Genomic DNA, 19519 nt, shown 5'->3' on the forward strand with positions numbered 1-19519 from the left:
CGCCTGGCCTGTCTGCATCAGTGGCACAGCAGCAGCCTTCAGACTCTGAACACAGAGGTCTCTCCGGACACCCACATCCGGACAGCACCTCCCTTGTAGTCACTTGTCAAGCTGTACCCTGGTCGGGACTTCCTGTTGCTCACCCCCAACCAGACTTCCCCCCGCCTGCCTTCTGCACACCTTCCGTCTCACTTACAGGTTTGGTGGCCCCCTCGGTGGGCCTCTCATTCCGAGGCGTCTCCTTGCCACTCCTGCTCCTGGTGGGCGCCGTCTGTCTGCCTCGGCCAGGGACGCTGGCCTCGGCCTCGCCGGCATCCACGCCACTATCCTCGCTCAGGGTCTGCCCGCTATCTGAGAGCTGGGAGAGTGTGGAGGCGGCTGGGGTGGGAACAGGAGGAGAGGGATTTGTAGAGCTGGGGTCAGTAAGGGCTTCCCGGAGTAGCTGAGGGACAGGCCAGAAGGCTGGGCGGGGGATTCCCTGGGCAGAGACTCCCTGCCACCCTCCACCTGTTGAGACCTGCCCTTCCAATAGGGTCTGGCCCCAAGGCTGCCACTTCCAGGATGTCTGCCTTGACAGCCTCTGGCAAAATGGTGAAAAAAAAAGAAAAAGTCAAGAGGCAAATCCAGCCCACAGATATGGGATTTTTTGTTTGTTTTAACTCTTAGTGTTATCAATATTTAATGATGGACCAACACATTCAAATTAGGAGATTTCACATTAAAATGGAATTCTAAGCTTCTTGGGGAAAACAGGAAGGTCTGGGGCGGGGGGAAGGAAGGTCTGCCATACCTGGTCTGTGCCCTTGCTGACCCCACCTGGCCTAAGCTAAGGGGAGGAAACATGCCCTCTGGTGCAATAGTCAAACCCAATCCACTCCACTAGGTATGTAATGGCTTGGCCCCTGAGTTTGAGACACTCTGGGGTCTGGCAGTGGGGTCTGAATCCCCTCTGACCAGCTGTGCAATCCTGGGTGAGTTACACAGCCTCTCTGAACCCCAGTGTTCTGATTCCAACCCAGGGGCAATGATGCCTATCCCATAAACACTAATAGACAGGACATATGGGGTGAACAGGCTTACGCTAGCCTGCCTGGCTCCACGATTACTGCGTCTCAGTCTCTTTCGCGTGGAAAATGGGGGTGATAACAGTACCAGCCTCACAGAGCTGCTGAGAGAACTGGGTGAGTTACTAACACAGGCACGTTCCAAAGAACAGTGTCCTTGGCTTACGGAGAGTGCTGTCACCTGTCAGCTTCATCATCACGTGTGTCCGGCTCAGTGCCAGGTCCAGAGCCATCTATCGGACAGCTCGGGTTTCCCTCACCACATCCTGCCTTAGCAGCCTTCCCTCAACGAGCTACTGAATGCAGGGACCCCGCCTTCTGCATCCTAGTCCGACCCTTACTTGCATACCACAGGCGCTCAGCAAATGTCCCCTGACCTGGTTGGCCACCCACCCTCCTTGGCCACGGCGGGCCTACGTGTCACATTAGCCACGAGATGGCAGCAGAATCCAACAAAACGGACCCTGGCCTCGCAGTGGGCTCAGGCTTACGGGGTGGAAACCAGCGCTCCCTTCCTGCCACCTCCCCAGTTGGACATCCTCTGAAAACCCCGGGCTGCAGCCCCGGGCCGGCCTCCCAGGTGTCTGGAAGGTGGACCCTACACTGTGACCCTGCAGCCCCGAGCCAGGAGACCTCCAGGGATCCAGAGGTGACAATTTCAATGTGCACCTGTCCCTCGGCCCCAGCTCTGTGGGACAGAGATCACAAAAGCCACCCCTGCCCTGAACAGGCTCAGTCTTCCTGGGGAGACTGGTAGGTGGGTGCAGGGTGACCAGGTCTGGGGATCCTAGAGGAGAAATCCCACCCTCACAGCCAGCTGGCAGAACTGTTGCTGTTACAGCAACAGTTACAGAACTGTTCCAGCCCGCATGGGATGGCCCAGCAGCCGTCCAGTCAGACACGGCAGATCTGGGACTCACATTCCAGCCTCTGCCTCCAAAGCCCCTCAGAGCAGGCTCGGGGCCCTGTTCCCCGGCTCCCCTGACCCTTAATGGGGGAGGACTGGGTTCAAAGGCTTCCCACTGGGTGAGCACCTGGCCCCACCTGAGCTGTGTCAATGAGCAGATCAATCCCCCAGTGGGGAACCCCTAAGGCGGCGCAGCGGCCTCCCGAGCCCGCCCACCGGGGCCTGCGGTACTCACTGCGTGTCTGGGGCAGCGCCCTCACTTCATTTACATCCGGCTCGCTGTCCGGGCGGTGCACCTCCACCATGACAAAATGCTGGTTCGTGCCCGCCTGGTCTGGGTGGCCGGAGGGGGAGGGTGGGGGAAGGCCACCACCGGCCAACGCAGCCTCTGCAGGGGGGCTTTTCAGGTGTGGCGGTGACTGGACCCGCGGGAAGGGGCCGATGGGGTGCTGGTTGACCAGGGCCAGGTGGGTGTCCAGCGGCCTCTTGGAGCCGAGGTTGGCCGGGGAGATGGAGGCATAGATGGGGGAGGAGGGTGAGTTCTGTGCTGTGGGGGCCTCCGGCACAGGAGCGGTACCCGCGGGCGGGCTGCGGTTCTGCGGAGCCGAGAAGACGATGCCCGAGTGGGAAGACGCGGAGGAAGGCGGCTGGAGGTCCTCTCTGCCCGGCTTCCTCGGCTGGATGAGGAGGTGGTCGTGGCCTTGGATCAGAGGGGGCGGGGGAGGCGGCGGCTTGTAGCTAGGCAGCCCCTTGGAGGTGGACTTGACATCATCCTGCCAAAAGACCCAACAGGAGCAGAAGGAGTCAGAGCCCATTGCGGCCATTAAGAGGGGAGACCTGAGCGCCCCAGTGCGCCGGACCCTGGCTGGAATTCCGTCCTCGCTCTATCAGCTCCTGGCCACGCTGCTCTGAATTATGCAACACCCGAGTGGAAAACTTCTCCTAGCATCTGAGCAGCTGATAAGCATCGGGATCTTGTCTCTGGGGATGGCATCGTTACCTTCGGGAACTGAAGATCTTGGCATCGGCCAGGGCTTGTCACAGGGAACGGGACTTAATTAGAGGTGGGATGCAAAGATGAAAACAGAAAAGGCCTCTCTTTGGCTTTTCTCTTTAGGGGATTATCTAGGAGCCTAGAGATATGACAGGACTGATGGGAGAGGATGGGTAGAAGGTGGACAGAGGTGGGCCAGGCTGCTGTGTGGCCCTGGGCAGGGCACAGCACTTCTCTGAGTTCACCTCGGGGCCATGGAGGAAACGACCTACTCAGCAGAGTCGTGGGGAGGTGAGAAGTAGCGCGTGTGCTGCACTAGCAAGGGGCCTGAGATCCAGCAGGTGCTTGGTGAGTGGCAGATTCTGTCGTCACTATGCCCCCTCCCCATGCCAGCATCCAACACTGGCAAGGCTCTAATGGCCATGCAAGCACTGTTTCCAATGCTTTACTTAGAATAACTGATTTGCCCTTTGTTACAGGCTTATGGGGTGGTACAGTATTATTGGACTTCCCTGGTGGCTCAGATGGTAAAGCATCTGTCTACAATGTGGGAGACTTGGGTTCGATCCCTGGGTCAGGAAGATCCCCTGGAGAAGGAAATGGCAACCCACTCCAGTACTCTTGCCTAGAAAATCCCATGGACAGAGGAGCCTGGTGTCCATGGGGTCGCAAAGAGTCAGACACGACTGAGCAACTTCACTTTCACACTATTATTACACCCCATTTTACAGATGGGAAAACTAAGGCACAGAGAAGTTGAGAAACTTGCCCAAAGTCACACAGTCAGCGGCACAGGGTGGGATTTGGACCTGGCAGTCTGGCTTCAGAGCCCAGGTCATTCGAAAGCCACGTGAGTCAGATCACAAAGCGAGGCTGCCCGGACTGCTGCTGAGTGCGCATGGGCGTGAGGTCACGTTTCACCCCCTTTCCCAGCGCAGTCACAGGGCCTCCTTGAGGAGAGCTCTCGTCACACACTTCATGCTTCAGTCCTTGCTATGATAATGTTCAGATAACGTATCAAAAGTAACACCAACTCAGCAAACAGTCAAACAGCCTGACAGCCCTGCCTCAAATCCCTGGAACTCGCTAACAGCTCTTCGCTGAGGGCCTCAGTCCTCTCCCTGTGGTCTTACCAGGGAGCCAGCCCCCAGGAGCCTCAGGCAGACCCAGGAGGGGGAAAACACAGTGAAAGGGTCTTCCCAGAGCGGGGTCTCACCAGGGAAACGTCTGAGAGGGTGTTCGCATTGCCCTGGACGGCCTCCCCGGTCTCCTCCAGGTCCAGAGTGTTCTAGAACAGAGAAGAAAGCCTGGTGAGCAAATACACATTGAGAGGGGAAAACCACTTTGCTCTCTAGGACACAGAACTCTGCAGGCCCTAAGACACCTTCGTGGGGCTTCCGTGTTTCCTGACAAGCCCCACTCCGGGGGAACTTACATGGTAAAATGAATGTTGATTTTCCTGCCTTTCACTTTGAAATCAATTTCAAGGAGTTCAATTTCTTGGAGACTTTCCAGGCCTCCCCAGAACTACGTGGAAACGTTGCGGGGTGGCTCTGGCCTTAACTAGCAATCCCCGAAGCTCGGCCCACGCTCAACAGGCTCAACTCCTCAACCCGAGGGTTCTCTCTTCAGAACCCCAGGGAGGTGTGAAAATGGCAAGTGAGGGGCGGAGGGGGAAGGTCTCTAGTTCTTTTTTTAGTTCATCAGTTACTCGTTCATTTTGGCTGCATTGGGTCTTGGCTGCGCATGCGGGATCTTTCACTGTTGTGCCCAGGCTTCCTTCCAGCTGTGGCTGGCGGGCTTAGTTGCTCCCTGGCAGGCATGTGACATTCTAATTCCCCGAACAGGGATTGAACCCTTGTCCCCTACACTGGAAGGCGGATTCTTAACCACTGGACCACCAGGGAAGTCCTTCTCTCTCTTTTTTAATTTTAAGGGTTTTAATGGTGTATCCTGGGGGAGGGGGGAAGGGTTATGGTTTCAGTGGTGCTTATTTTGCAAAGATGCTCATTTCTTCCTTCTTTTCCTAACTTCAGTTCAGTTCAGTTGCTCAGTTTTGTCCAACTCTTTGCAACCCCATGAATCGCAGCATGCCAGGCCTCCCTGTCCATCACCAACTCCTGGAGTTCACTCAAACTCACGTCCATCGAGTCGGTGATGCCATCCAGCCATCTCATCCTCTGTCGTCCCCTTCTCCTCCTGCCCCCAATCCCTCCCAGCATCAGAGTCTTTTCCAATGAGTTAACTCTTCGCATAAGGTGGCCAAAGTACTTTCCTACCTAACTTACCAGACGCCTAATGCTTCCTCAAGTGACACTGAGCTGCCGTGAGGCCATGGCTAGACACCCCACACCAGGAGGTTGAGCAGAGCTCTTCTTTAAACTCCTGAGGGGGCTCCTGAGGGCTCTGCAATCACTTCTCTCCACCCCACAGGACCCAGGCTTGCAAACAAACTTCCCTGACCATCACCCAGCTCAAGTCTCAAGTTCAGGGATTAATACTGGGCAGTCTCAGTGCTCCTGACTGAGGGCCTGGGGACTTAGAGGAAGTGAGACACCTCCCCTGCCTTCAGTAGCTTAGAGACAGTGTGCGCACTCAGCTGCTCAGTCGTGTATGACTCTGTGACCCCAGGGACTGTAACTCGCCAGGCTCCTCTGTCCATGGGATTTTCCAGGCAAGAATACTGCAGTGGGTTGCTGTCTCCTACTCCAGGGGATCTTCCCAATTCAGGGATCAAACTCGAGTCTCTTGTATCTCCTGCATTGGCAGGCAGATTCTTTACCATTGCCCCACCTGGGAAGCCCTAGAGAGAGCAGGGTCGACACAAATAAGCCAGGAGGAGGCTGCACAGGGTGAGGAAACACAGTTATATAATGCAGCTAAGGAAGAGTCATCCAGGAAGTCTTCCTGGAGGAAGGAGCATGGGTTAAAGCTGGGAAAAGTAAAGAATGATGGGTGTTTCAGAGGGTGGGGGGTGTGCATAAAGCTGGGAGGATAGAGGATGCTTGAGAATCTTCAGCGGTTCTACAGCAGTCAAGAGCTGCTTAGACCTAAGCCTGAGGACAGTGGGTTGCCATGGAGATGTAGTCAGGTCTCCCTTCTAAGAAGATCCCCTTTGCTCACTTCCCTTCGAGTCACACTAGAGCTGTGCAGGCATGTCAGGGCTTTTATACTGGCCCTTCTGTCTGGAACATTCTTCCCCAGAACTATCCACAAAGCGAGCTCTGTTTGTTCACCTCCTTCAAGACCTTACTCAAATATCACCTCCACAAAAAGATCTACTCTGACAACCCCACCTAAAATCACAACCTTCACCCCTGCCCTGCTTTATTTTTTTCCTTTGCACTGATCACTGTTCCTTACCCAGCAGCCAGGATGTAATCTTGAAACACAAGTCAGATGATGTCTCACGCCAGCTCATAACCCTCCAGGCTCCTTCCATTTTAAGTGGAGGGAATTCCAAACTGCATTCACTGGGCACAACGAATTCTGGGCCCTTTCTTGCTACTCTTGCAGCAGGACGGGGTGGTTCCTGACTCAGGGCCTTTGCACTCACTGCTCTGCCTGCAGAGCACTCCTGGTTCATTCCTTCATTTTAGACCTGGGTGAGGCTTTCTTTGACCAGCCCTGTTTCAAACAGCACCCCCTCCACCCCCACACCTCTGTCTAACCCTTGACCCTGCTTCATTTTTCTGTGTAAGATTTATCACCACCTGATGGGATACTATTGATTTGCTCATTGTATGTCTTCCTACTAGGATAACTCCTCAAAGGCAGGACTTGTGACCACCTGGTCCCTACTGTATCCTCAGTATTCAGGATAGTAACTGCTTGATAAATATTTACTGAGCAAATTAATTAACCCATGAATGAATCGATGGGTGAATGAATTAATCAATAACTCTGTCTGTCATGGGGAGGAGGCCTGAGTAGACAGAGAATTGAGCCAGGCTGCTACAGTAGGTCATGGAGAGCAGCGATGATGGTTTGAATGAAAGTGAAGGTATAATGAGAGTGAAGGTGTGGGGGGATGGGAGGAGCCCCCTGACTCCATACCCCCAGAGCAGAGGCTGCCAGGTCACTCCATACTGATCCCCGTCTCAAATAAGCCTCCTGAAGCCTTGAGTATTCTGGGCAGGCACCATGGGAACCCACTGGCCAATAAGATGCTCTGTCCTCCCAACCATGAGCCTTTCTCACCCAAGACGCCTCATCTGGTCTTGTGACGCCTCTGGGGCAGTGTCACGCCAGGTCAACTGCCTTTCACCCGCAAAGCTGAGGCTTGTGCAAACATCCTGACATCTCCTGCCCTCCCCACCCTGATCTCTCACATACCGCTTCGCAGGAAGATGTTCCTGACAGCCCCGGTGATACAAGGACAGGGGCACCCTTGAGGAGGGGAGGGCTGCTCCTCCCCACCTTGCTCAGAGGCACCAGTTGTGGCTTCTCTGAGATCACTCCCAGCTCTGCCACTCACAGCTGAGTGACAGCGGACAACCCACTGGACTGCTCTGTGCCTCACTTTCCTCATCTGTAAAACGGGGAAATAGCAGTCCCTCCCTCATGGAGTGGATGCATTAACACTTGAAAAGTGCTCAAACAGAGCCTGGCACAGTATCTGAAGGGAGGTGACTGTCACACTAGAATCCTGGGATCTTGTAAATCTGCCCCAGGAACTGAATGGCTGCAGGTGCCCTGGCCTAGGTGAGCACATCGATGGAAAGAAACAGTGGTCCTCCAATAAGCCCCTCCCCCAAAACCGCAATGTGTCCAGTGCTCCTAGGAATCAGTCCGCCTGGGCAACACAAGCCATCTAGGGTGAAGGTGAATGGCAAGGCAGGCTACATGCAAAGACTTCCCAAGACTGGGCAGTCACCGCCTTGGCCTCAGCAGGAGGCCCCCAGGAGGTCAGAGACCTGGGAGCTGTCAATAGCGAGGACGAGAGGGGCCTCCATCACCTGCAATGCAGCTAGCTACTGCCACCTGCCCCCAAACTCAGCCTGCAGACACCCTGGGGGCTTAGGTGACAGTCCATGGTTGGGCCAAAGATATGGGATTCTGTCCTGTTCTGGTATCAGGAGCTTTGAACATTCATTTAGTTGATCAACAAGCATTTAACAGGCAGCCTTGACTTATGGGGAAAGCTCATGGGGATAAAAGATGAGCAGGTCCCCGTGTTCCCAAGACCCACCAGAGGGCCATGCACACAGGAGCTGCCCACAAACTCTTGTTCGGAATCACTGATGGAAGCTGGCATTGTGATAGGGCCAAAGGGAGGGAGCAAGGAAAGAACCCAGAGTCTGATAACACCAGCATGTCTTTGCCCAGCACTACAGGGCGGCTGTGACTTAGAAAGGGCGTGGGAGAACTCCAAACTGCGGCAGGCCTTACTGCATGCTAGGCCCCTGCTGGGCATTTTATTTACATGGTCTCACTGATTCTCCTTATGACCCTGTAAGGTAGGCACTCTGATTGTCCCAGCTCACAATTTTTACACTTAAGTTCAGAGAAAGCAGTGACTTGTCCAAGGCAACAGGACTATTCTACAGCAGATTAGGTTTCTAACCCACATCAGGGTGACCCCAAAGCCCATGCAACCTTAGCAGGACCCCAGAATTAGATGCTGTAGGAACCAAGGGACTCCAGGAGGAGGACCCTCTCTGAAACAAGAGAGAACACGGCCATCGCTGGCCCCTGACCTCAGTCATTCCCTGTTATTAATGGCATCCTGGAGCCAAGATGGAAGGCAGGGATGGATGGGTGGGAGGGTGAGGGTGGAGTGTGGACAGGCATCCAGCCCTGGGAGGAAGGCCTGAAGTGGAGCAAACGGCAGACGGGTTGGAGCCCAGCCCTGCCAGACTCCATCTGCCGAATCCAGACGCTCAGGAGCCCCGAGTCCCCGAGCCATGTTCCTTGTGCGTCTGAAATAGCTGCAGACAGCAGGCTAAGAACCCGGGGGATGCGTCAGCAGAAACGCTTCCGGGACAGGCTTCGAGAAGAGGATCAAGGTCAGAGCTCACGCAGGAGCCGGCCAGAGCATCTTGGCCTCCTTCCCATCCCCCTCTCAGCCCCAGCTGCTCAGTGGATGGGGGTGGGGGGCTCCTCCTGCACCCACGGAGGCCAGAGACTAGCTGAGGGTTTAGATCTGGCAGCTCAGTCAATCCTGCCAGGTGGGACCCTTTTTCATCAGTTCTACAGCTGAGGTGACTGAGGCTCAGAGACGGAAGGCCACTTGCCCAAGGTCACACAGCAAGGACAGAGCAGAAAGCTGAGCCCTATTCAAGGTCTGAGTCTGCCATCCAGAGAGAGGACTTCCCACAAGAGCCGGGATGCTCTCAGGACCTGCGGCGGTGGCTCCCTCATCCCCTTCCTCCTCAAATCTGTGGCGGTTCAGGAAATCTCCCTTTCAGACAGAATTTGTTATTTTTATTTTTTTGTCTGAGTTGGCCCAATCAGGGTTCTAGATATTCCAGGGTCTGGTTTGGGGGCACTGTGGGGCGAATATGAAGTCACGAGGTGCCATCACCGAGCTGGCCTCTGCCAGATGGACTCACGGTTCTGGAAACGGACGCCCAAAAGGCCTTGGGTGGCCCAGGTACCACCCCCAGCAGAAGAAGGCTCTCTGCTCCCCGCCCCCTCCTCCCTTCTTTCTCCCCTCCCCCCCAGCCCATTCCTGGGCTCTGCAACCCCGCCCTCTCATTACAAGGGGAGGGCTCTTACATAAAGGTGCTATTTCCAGCTCTTTGTTCTTCTGGCTTCTTTACTCTGAAGTCTGGACAACAGGCTCCCCATCACCTCTGCCCCCACCCCTGCCAAATGCACCAGAAGCCTGAGACTGGGAGTGCCCTCCTCTCTCTGTCTCTGGAAAACTGAGGCAGGGAGTCACACGGGCTTCTGGAAGGTCGCATCAGGGGGCTGCTGAGCGGAAGAGGGCCACAGGAGAGAGACAAACTAGAGAAGGGGGAGTGAGCATCAGAGGGGACAAGAGAAGGGAGGAGACCAGGGAGAAAAGACCAAGAAGAGGAGGACAAAGGGAGGTCGAGGAGGAAAAGCCAGAGGCGGTGGCCCTGCCGGAGCTGGAGAAGAGGAGCTTGTTGGCCCAGCCACGGTGTGGGCGGTGGCAGGGGGCGGGCAGGAGTGACCGCAGCCGGGGGGAGCCGGAGAGTCCTGGCGTTCTTGGCAGGTGGTGGGGCTGCCCAGAGTGAAGGGGACAGGTCTGGGGATCCAAAAGGATCAAGGGATGGACCCCGGGGGGCTGGCTGTGCTGGTGGAGACCCATCGATCGAGCAGCCCCCAGCCTCTCTGAGCACCGGCTGGGGTGGAAGTCTGGATGCTGGAGGGAAGGGTGGAAGACAGGACCGGGGAGAGGAACAATCCCCGCACTCACAGAGGGCTGGGAGCCCGCGCTCGCAGACCAGGCTGAGGCTGTGGGAACCAGCACGGGGTCCTGGAGCAGCTGGCCCACTGCTGCTACCATGTTCGGCCACCGAAGCACAGAAGCAGAAAGGGCCCAGGGAAACGAGCGCACAAAGTCCTCCCGAGATGAGGGTGTCCCTCGTCCCAGCACAGCCCGGGCTTCCTTCTACCCCTTTGCATCTCCCTCCCAACGCTCTTAAGAAAAGGATGTCATTCAGCGGGCAGAGGGCATGAGGCAGAATCTCCAGGTCAGGCCCAGAAAAGTCCTCAGGATAGGCATTGGAAAGCAGGGCTTCAGGAAGGAGTCAGACGCCCGTGAAAAACCCTGCATCCTTTATTTTCATTAACCTCTAACTGAAATGTAGCATCTCCTTCCATTGTGAGTGGAAGCAACACAGCTTTGTGCGATCAGCAGCGCCTGGGACACTGTCACAGCTCTTTCATATCACACTGCAGATGCCGCAAAGTCCCATTTATGCTCATCACGGCCTCATAATTGCAGCTGTTACCGACCTGCCATCAGACCTTGTTATGGGGCATGCTAAGAAAAAAGCACACCTTTCAATGTTTCTTCCCATCTTTGAAAACAGCATTTTATGACGTTTCCTTTGTCATTCTACATGTTTTCTTTTTAAATATTTAAAACTCTTACTCTGAGAAAGGTCCCCAGGGCTTTGCCAGCCTGCCAGAGGGGTCCATGGCACAGAAAAGGTGAACCCCCCTCCACCAGTCCTAAATCAGTGTTTAGTCTAGCTCTCCTAGGGGGTAGCTGGAAAAACGCAAGCTCCGAGGGGCGCGGGGGCTGGCCATGTTCCAGCAGGCTCTGACCTCCATGGACTTGGTTTTGTTTTCTGGAAGCAGTTCCCACACCCCCAGTCCCCACACAGAGGGGAGGATTCTCCTCAATGCACCGGCTTGGAGGAAGGGTCCTTATTTCAGACACCAGCCCAGGGAAAGCTGCACCCGCCCAGAAGGTTATTAACATCCTCTGGTGAATCTATGGTTCTGGGGAGGTAAAGGGCATTGCTGAGGCCTCTCAGAAGGGAATGGGATGTTCCACTCAAGGGAAAAGACTAATTCCAGCTTCACCGTGTCCCTGTCTGTGCACGGGGGAGCTTCCTTGGAGAGGGGCTATAGACAGCATCTCTGTGTGAATGAAGACATTGCGATCGTAGCCGTAAACAAAGGGAGGCAGTGGCCATCAAGCCACCACGTTAGAGCTGTGGGCCCCGAGGGAACTCGGGATGAGAAAATATGGGATACTGGTCCCAGAGAGCTGAGGTGCACAGCCAAGGAATGGTTTCAGTGAGCCCAGACTCTTGCATCTTCCCATATACAGAAAAGCATCAAATTCCTTGAGATACCTGGTTTTCTTTAGTGAACAGTAATCTCTTGTGGGTCTGACTACCTGATTTTTGTTACAAAAACTCCTATATATCCTGGCTCCTCTGGCCCTTGCCTCTTCGGAGCAGTCTCTTGAGTTTTCTGAGATGTTATATCCTCAGTTCTGTCCACCAAATAAAACACAACTCTCAACTTCTAGGCTGTGAGTATTTTTAAAGTTGCTATCATGTAAATAAGGAGCCACAGAGTGACTGGGCTCCATAGATGGGCTCCTTCCTGCTCCCCTACTAGGAGGGGCCTGCCCAGCAGAGGAGCTAACCCAACCAGGCTGGACCAGAGGCCGATGCAGTAGGTGGGATGTCAACCTCTCATCACTTGCTCCCTCTTTCTGGGAAGGGGTGCTTTGACAGTCAGGGGTCTCTGCAGCAGGAGGCATCTGAAACAGGCTGGAGCTTCTCCATCCTTCTCTGGCCCCAGATGAGCAGGAAGGCATGGAGGCCAAGGGGAAGAGGCTGGCTCTACCAAGGGCTGCCAGCCACGCCCACACCCCCTTCTAGCCTTATTGCAGGGGAGATGGCAATGGCCTTTAGAGGCAATGACCGCATCCCAAGCATCCTTTGACAAGACTGGAGAGCCCCATTCTAGACACATGAGAGGCCTGGAGGGCAAATCCAGGAGGAGAAGGGCTCTAGTTAAGGCCCTCAGCAGGGCAAGTTCCACTGCACCCCGACCTGAGTGACATCTACCCGGTGGGCACAAGCTTGGCCTTGGCCTCTCAACCCCTTTTCCTCCGCAGTCCTCTTCAGTGCCCTTTGCCAGCCTTAATTTCCTTCCTTCCTTCCTTCTTTTCTTTCGCTGAGCTGGGTCTTAGTTGAGGCATGTGGAATCTGACTTGCAGCATGCAAACTCTTAGTTGCAGCAATGTGGGATTTAGTTCCCCGACCAGGAGGCAAACCCAGGTCTGCTGCATTGGGAGCTTGGAGTCTTAGCCCCTGGGCCACCAGGGAAGTCCCTGCTGGCCTTTAGAGTATCAGCAGAACCAATGCTGAGTATTCCACACCTGTAAGCCCACCCAAGATCTCACTTGATCTCCACAGCAACACACAGATGGCTGATCTTATCAGCTAATTGTGCAGCTGCAGAAGCTGAGGCTTCAAAAGCTTAAGTCACCTGCCCAAGGTGACACGGCTACCAGTTGGGAGAGCCAACCCTAGTGTGTGAGATTCCAGAGCCTATACATTTAAGCCCCTCTGCCTCAGGCCTGTTTGCACCAGATGAGGAATTCAAGAAATGTCAGGCAGCCCTTTCTTCTTTTGCAAAGCTCTCCTGGCCGACATCTTTATGGGAGGGTGATGATACTGTCTGGAGGCAGCAGAAAACTGCCAGGGCTGACTCTATTAGACAAATGGAAACTAAACACAATTTGTTGAAGCGGGAGGCTGCATCTGATTTCCTCTGATCGATTGTGTCTGGTTTGAGAGAAAACGCCTGCAGAATGAGCCGTGTTGAACCTGGGATGGATAACCTGTGCAGCACGACCCAGGGATTCTGGGCTAAATGGGAACCGGCTCCAACTGGCGCATCCGTCTGGGGCATCTGGGTCACGAGAGCCAGCTGCCTGCCACCCTGCCTGTCTGAGCGCCAGAGCAGAGGACAGTTTCCTATGACAGAGGAGGTAACTGTTCAGGAGGCTGGAAAGGGAGACGATGATCCTGAGTGACCAGGGAATGAGGTTTCACTCCAGTTTCTGCTTCGCATTTCCTTGGCCTCCACCCTGTCCCAGGCCCTGGGCTGGCACTGGGGACGCAGACAGGAGAAAGCTGAGGTCCCTGCCGGTGGACCCCACCAGCTCTCCCTGTGTGCCGAAGAAAACTCAGCAATAGGTTAAAGCAACGGGGTGGGCATTTTAACGGAGACATGAAAAACACGTGTGTTCCCTGGGCGAAAGAATTTTTGCATATGAGCAAGAAACGTTTTGAGTTGATGTCCATCTAGATTGTGGGGCTTGTTTGTTACTCAGCATCTCTGCGGCAAAAGCTCACTCATACATGGTGGTTTTGTGGGCTAGTGCTGGGCACTTAGCAGGGAATAAGTGAATGTCATTTTGACCCCTTAGGAAGAGGTTCCTTAGGAGGAATGATGCAACCCTTGTTCAAAAACAGGAAAGTAGCAGGAACACAGGGCAGCCATTCCTTGCGGTGCCTCCCCTGGAATATTTTCTAGAATCTCTTGACAGAGAGGACTCTCAGGGTTGGAGGAGCTTTGGGAGCCTACCTGGGTTGTACAGATGGGAAGACAGGCCGGTGGTGGGTGAGGGGCTTTCCCGAGGGCGCCACTGCGTGGTGGGGACAGGGCAGAGGAAGGGTGTGGGCTCCTACTTCCAGGATGGGTCTGGTGCCCTGCATTCCCACACAGAGGGGCTTCCAGGAAGAGGTGTCTGTCCTGTGGCTCCGCGTGCAGGCAGCGTGGGGCGTCTAGCCTGAGACCTGCTGTGTGTGTTTGGAGGGAGGGGGTTCCTAAGAGACACTGAGGCCAGGGTTGACCAGGCAGCAGGAAGAGCTGGCCCCTGCAAAGCCTGTTATCATATCTCTTAGCAGCTTGGGCTGCACAACCTCCCCAGCACCTGCCTGGGAATGAACCTGTTTTGGGTTCAAACCCACGCTCATCCACTCTCAACAACTAAGGCAGACCAGTCAGACCAGTTGGCCCCTGTTCCAACCTCCCAACAGCTCCCATCTCGCTCAGACACAAACTCCAAGGCGGCAGCACTAACCCGCCACTGCCCTTCCCCTCACTTACTGCTCCAGTCTCTGGCTTCCTGGACTTTGCTCAGACACTCCGGGCTCCCCCTCAAAGCCTCTGCACTTGCTCTTCCCTCTGCTGGAAATGCTCTTCCCCCAGCTGTGGGCAGGACCGTCTTCCTTACCTCTTTCAGTCCTACTGAGCTGTCACTTCCTGACCACGCCCCTTTCCTGTTTCCTATTTTCTCCTTAGCACTTTTCACCACCTAACATGCTGCGTGTTTCAGTTCTTTATCCGGTTTAGTCTGCCACTCCTGCCCCACTCTAAACCGCATAATGGAAAGGATTTCTTTGTTGTTCACCACTGTATTCCCAGCACTGCAACTGTGCACGGCAGGTAGCAATCACTCAATCGAAATTTGCTAACGGGACAAAAGGAAGATAAGGAGGAAGAGTAGAAATAGATGGATGGATCGATAGATTGATAGATAGATGATGCTTAACAAGGATCCGGTTGAGCTTCAGGGAAGAATCACAATGAGAGCGCGGTGGTAACAGCACCAGCTCGGAGGTAAGCAGGCCTGGCTTGGAATCCACACTCTACCGTTCGCTAGCTGAGCAATCTTGAGCAAGTCACTTCTCCCTGAGCCTCAGTTCTCTTCTCTGTAAAATGGAAATCATGGTAGTACTTGCCACAGCTAGTTACCGAGAGGATCAAAGAAGATATACTTGGAAAGCATTATCACCGTGCCATGGAGACTCTTGACATATGCCAGCTACCATTATTATTAAGAAAGGCCCAAATTATCAATGTGGACCAGGCTCTATGCAGAGCACTAGGGAATCAACGCTGACTCCAGACACAATTGCACCCTCAAGCAGCCCATGGTTGAGGGGGGTAACTGACCAGGCTGGTAAATATTATTAAAATATAATGACACAGGAGCCATAACAGCAGGAAGCCCAGGGGGCTGAAGGGTCCAGAGACTCAAAGTCACCCCTCTTGAGAGGATCAGGGAAGTCTGCTTGGAAGAAGAGGCATGTGAGCTAAGGGCTGAAGCACACACAAGAGATAGCCATGCCATATGAAGTGGGAAGAACATTCCAGACAGACAGGCTGTGTGGCACAGGCAACGGCGAAGAGGTCTCTTGATGGCTCCATAGCACAGAACTGTCATCATCATTTTATAAAACTGAGCTCAGGGAAGTGAAATCATTTCCTGAGGTCACACAGCAAGGAACTGGCAGAGCTGGGATTTGAACCACTGCAGAGCCTGAAAACCCTGATGGACTGGCAAACAGGAGAGAGAACACCAAGAAGAACCTGGTCTCCCCGCTGGGCTGGGTGCAGGCACAAAGGACTGAGGGGAAGGGCCACAGCCCCCTGCCTCTGCCCCAGCTGAAGGATCCCCAGAGCCCCACTCGGCAAGAAGGACGGTACCTCCATCAGGTCTATAAGCCACAGCAGCCGCTCCTGGGGAGGAAGGGTGGGCAAAAGGCAAAAAGAAAAATACGTCAAATAAACACAAGAGATGGAGCGGGCACAGCAAACCCCCTTCCCAAACACACATACACACACAAGGCAAAACAAACAAAAATTCCCCAAACTCCTTTTCTCTTCACGTGGACTGCTTTGGGCAGGAATAAAGGAGGGATGAGGAAGACCCCACAGGGACAGTCAGCATGGCTTCATTCTAACTGCTTCCTGGAAGGAAAACAAGAAAGGACAGTGTCCTTGAGAAGGGCCGTCAGGAGATGGCCATGCCCCCTGAGGGCAACCCTGGGAGTCTCCAGCAGGTGAAGCTAGGATCATTATTCCCACTTGGCAGATGGGAAAACTTAGGCTAAGCAAAGGGAAGTGGCTTGTCCAAGGTCGCATCTGGGGCTGAAAGGCAGAGCCTGAAGGAGTGTCTTGTTTGGAAGCCTCCATCAGAGAAGACCCAGATTCCAGGGAAGCCCAGGCCCCATGTTGGCAGAGAACTTCAGTGCCATGAACAGGAGCCCAGGGCTGTGCCTGTGGAAGATGCCTAGTGTGGGATGACATTTGGAGAGGGAATGGCAGAACCTCAGCCCCATGCTTTCCAGAAGGCCTCAAGTGCCTGCAAGTCCCCGGATACAGGGTGGTTACCTCAGCCAGGCTGGGAAACGGGCTAAGAACAGATGCTTCCTCTGCCCTCCAGGTGTGGGCAGCATGTCTGGGAGGTTACTTGTCCTTTACTCTCCCAACAAGCTGGGTAAAGGAGCATTGCTACCCCAGTGCAAGGAGGGAGAGCCAGGCGCTGCGGAGTAGGGTGCCTTTCCACACCGCCTCTCCTGCCTGCACATCCCAGAGCTCGTCCTGACCTTGGTCAGTCCTGATCTGACGCACCTGTGCTCTCCAGGGGTCTCAGACTCATCAGTTCAGTTCAGTCGCTCAGTTGTGTCCAACTCTTTGCGACACCATGGACTGTAGCACGCCAGGCCTCCCTGTCCATCACCAACTCCCGGAGTTTACTCAGACTCATAGTTATTCACATTTCAGAAGCTGGGAGACCCTTTCCATCTGTCCTACAAACTTCCTGCTCAAAATCATCCTGTAGCTTTTAGAGCTGTGCCTTTCCCAGGGTGTTCCAATCTGGAGGGAAGGTGTCTTTGACAAAGCAGGGTCAGCTGCCACAGCGGGGCCTCAGATGGTCAGGGACAGTGCCTTCCAAGTACAGGAGAGACCCAGGCGCTGAGCTGGGGCTGGAACCCCTGCCGTGAGCCCTTCCTGGGGATACACCTCCACATCCTGCAGCCTGGCCTGCCCTCGGGGCCTTGGGCTGCTGTGGCCAGAGTCACCAAGGACCTCAGGTCATTCTACCCACAGGGAAACCAAGGCCCAGAGAAGCTGGGCTTAAACCTAAGCCCCTTACCTCCCAGGCTAGAACACACCCCATCCCACCCACTGGATCTCTCATCCTCACTTCTAAAGGGATCATCCCAGAAGTACAGTATGCAACCCCCCAAGTTTTAGAGCAGTGATTTATGGCTCCTGAATCCCCACATGGACATACTTAAGCCAATCTCAGTGCAGCTGGACGCAGAGAGAAATGAACCCTCAGGCCAGGGCTCCGCAGCCTGAAGCCAGCTCGTCACCCATGTGTGCCACATCAGAGCCAAACATGCAGCCCCAGGTCGGGGACAGCCTCATCCCTGCCCCAGAAGTGGTCTGCAGCCGTGTCCAGAGCCTGGAGGAATGGGTGGCAGCTTCCTAGCCACCCCAGGAAGGATGAGGACTCGGGGGATGAAGGTGACTCTGGATGGTAGGGACAGGAGGTAGAGGAATAGAAGTTTCCCCAGAAGCTCAGATCCCCAGAGCTTTAAGAAAAAAAAAAAAAGCCACACTGGGAGCTGAAGCCCACAAAGTGGGCATGCTGCGGGGCTGTCTCCTGGTGGCTGTGAGTGCACCTGTGCCTGCTGACCACCTGTATCTGCAAGTGGACATCATCGCATCCTCTGACCTCCTCCTCCTCCAACAGGACAACCAACACTGTCTAATAGAGATTCCACCTGTAAGAGCTCCCAGTTCAGTGTCTGGGAGTAACAGTGGTTAAAGAACTAGACTTCCTCCTCCCCTTCCACAGGAGAGAGGGGCTGAATGACTGACAGGCAGGGAAGCAGAGGACGGAGCCAAGCCGGCTCTCCTGACCTCCAGCTCCGACTTTTCCCACGGCATTGGTCTTGGTAACTGGCTGTGTCCTGAGATGGATAATAAGGCACTTCCCCTGCCCTTTCCTCCCCAAGGCCTCCCAGGGTTCATCTGCCTCTGAGCATCCTGGGGGCACAGCCACACCCTGAGGCGGCCCAGATGCCTTTCTGGGGGCTGGCGAGTCTGGGAGAAAGTCAGGCTGGGTTCAGGGGCTCCAGAGAATCAGGAGTGGGTCTCTCAGGGAAGATCCCGGTCACCACGACCATTACCATCAATGAGACCACCAGCGTGATGTCTCATGGGATCCTCCCACTACTGGTTCTGTTCGTCTCGTTAAGAAAAATGTTAGTTGCTCCGTCGTGTCCGACTCTTTTTGACCCCATGGACTACAGCCCAGCAGGCTACTCTGTCCATGGAACTCTCCAGGCAAGAATACTGCAGTGGGATGCCATTCCCTTCTCCAGGGGATTGAACCTAGGTTTCCCACTTTGAAGGGAAATTCTTTACTGTCTGAGCTACCGAGGAAGCCATTTGTCTCGTTACCTGCATTTTCTGCCTTTCTTCCCCAGCCCACCCGCCTGCATCCCACTCAGCCTGTGAGCCCCTGAGGCAGGGTCAATCCGTCTTGTTTCGTTGTGTCTGAGAGCCCATGCCTGGCACACAGGAGGCACCCAGCAATCAGGAGGTTTTCACAGGCGAAGAAACCGAGGCTCTGAAAGGGAAGGCCCAGAGCTGGCCAGGAGTCACATCCCAGCAGAGACTCCCAGGGCTGGATTCGAACCCAGATGGGTCTTAACTCCCTTGCTGGCTGTGAGGTCAGGCAAGGGGCAGGGGCTGCTCACCCTGGCCGAGCTGACGGTGGTGGAGGTGCCGTGGCTGCCTGTGGATGAGCCAGTGTCGCTGTAGGAGACCGTGGAGTAGGTGTCCCCGGCTGCAGGACCCGGAGGCTGCCGCGCCTTCATGGACTCAATCTCCCGTCTCAGCACCAGGTGGTCAAAGCGGTCCAGGTCTTGGGGGGAGATGGTGCCTCTCACCTCGGAGAGGAGCGAGAACTGGAGGCCGGGACAAGCCAAGCACTCAGCAGGGAGCTCCACCGGCAGGCATGACGGCCCTCTGCCACCCCAAATGCAGGCGTGCGTGCTAAGTCGCTTTAGTCACGTCCGACTCAATGGACTGTGGCCTACTAGGCTCCTCTGTCTATGGGATTCTCCAGGCATGAACACTGGAGTGGGTTGCCATGCCCTCCTCCAGGGGATCTTCTCAACCCAGGGATCGAACCCACATCTCTTGGGTCTCCTGCATTGGCAGGTGGGTTCTTTACCACTGGCACCGCCTGGGAAACCCCTGTTACCCCAAACAACCTTCGTGCAAACTTGGTCACTG

General features: G+C 54.9%; 1 protein-coding gene across 2 annotated transcripts in view; it reads right to left on the minus strand.

Moving 5' to 3' along the window:
- Window positions 1–19519, minus strand: part of WHRN (whirlin) — a 91998-nt gene that overhangs the window by 1563 nt on the left and 70916 nt on the right. The window contains exons 7-11 of one of the 2 annotated variants that reach the window (XM_027550611.1): window positions 18979–19188; window positions 15908–15940; window positions 4182–4253; window positions 2207–2744; window positions 197–378 (exon numbers count right to left, since the gene is read on the minus strand). In XM_027550611.1, the coding sequence (XP_027406412.1) occupies window positions 197–378; window positions 2207–2744; window positions 4182–4253; window positions 15908–15940; window positions 18979–19188 (1035 nt within the window). The remainder of the gene's footprint in view (window positions 1–196; window positions 379–2206; window positions 2745–4181; window positions 4254–15907; window positions 15941–18978; window positions 19189–19519) is intronic. The other variant, XM_027550612.1, reaches the window with a different exon arrangement.

The sequence above is a fragment of the Bos indicus x Bos taurus genome, chromosome 8 (genome assembly GCF_003369695.1).
Source record: "Bos indicus x Bos taurus breed Angus x Brahman F1 hybrid chromosome 8, Bos_hybrid_MaternalHap_v2.0, whole genome shotgun sequence".
In the NCBI taxonomy this organism is placed as follows: domain Eukaryota; kingdom Metazoa; phylum Chordata; class Mammalia; order Artiodactyla; family Bovidae; genus Bos; species Bos indicus x Bos taurus.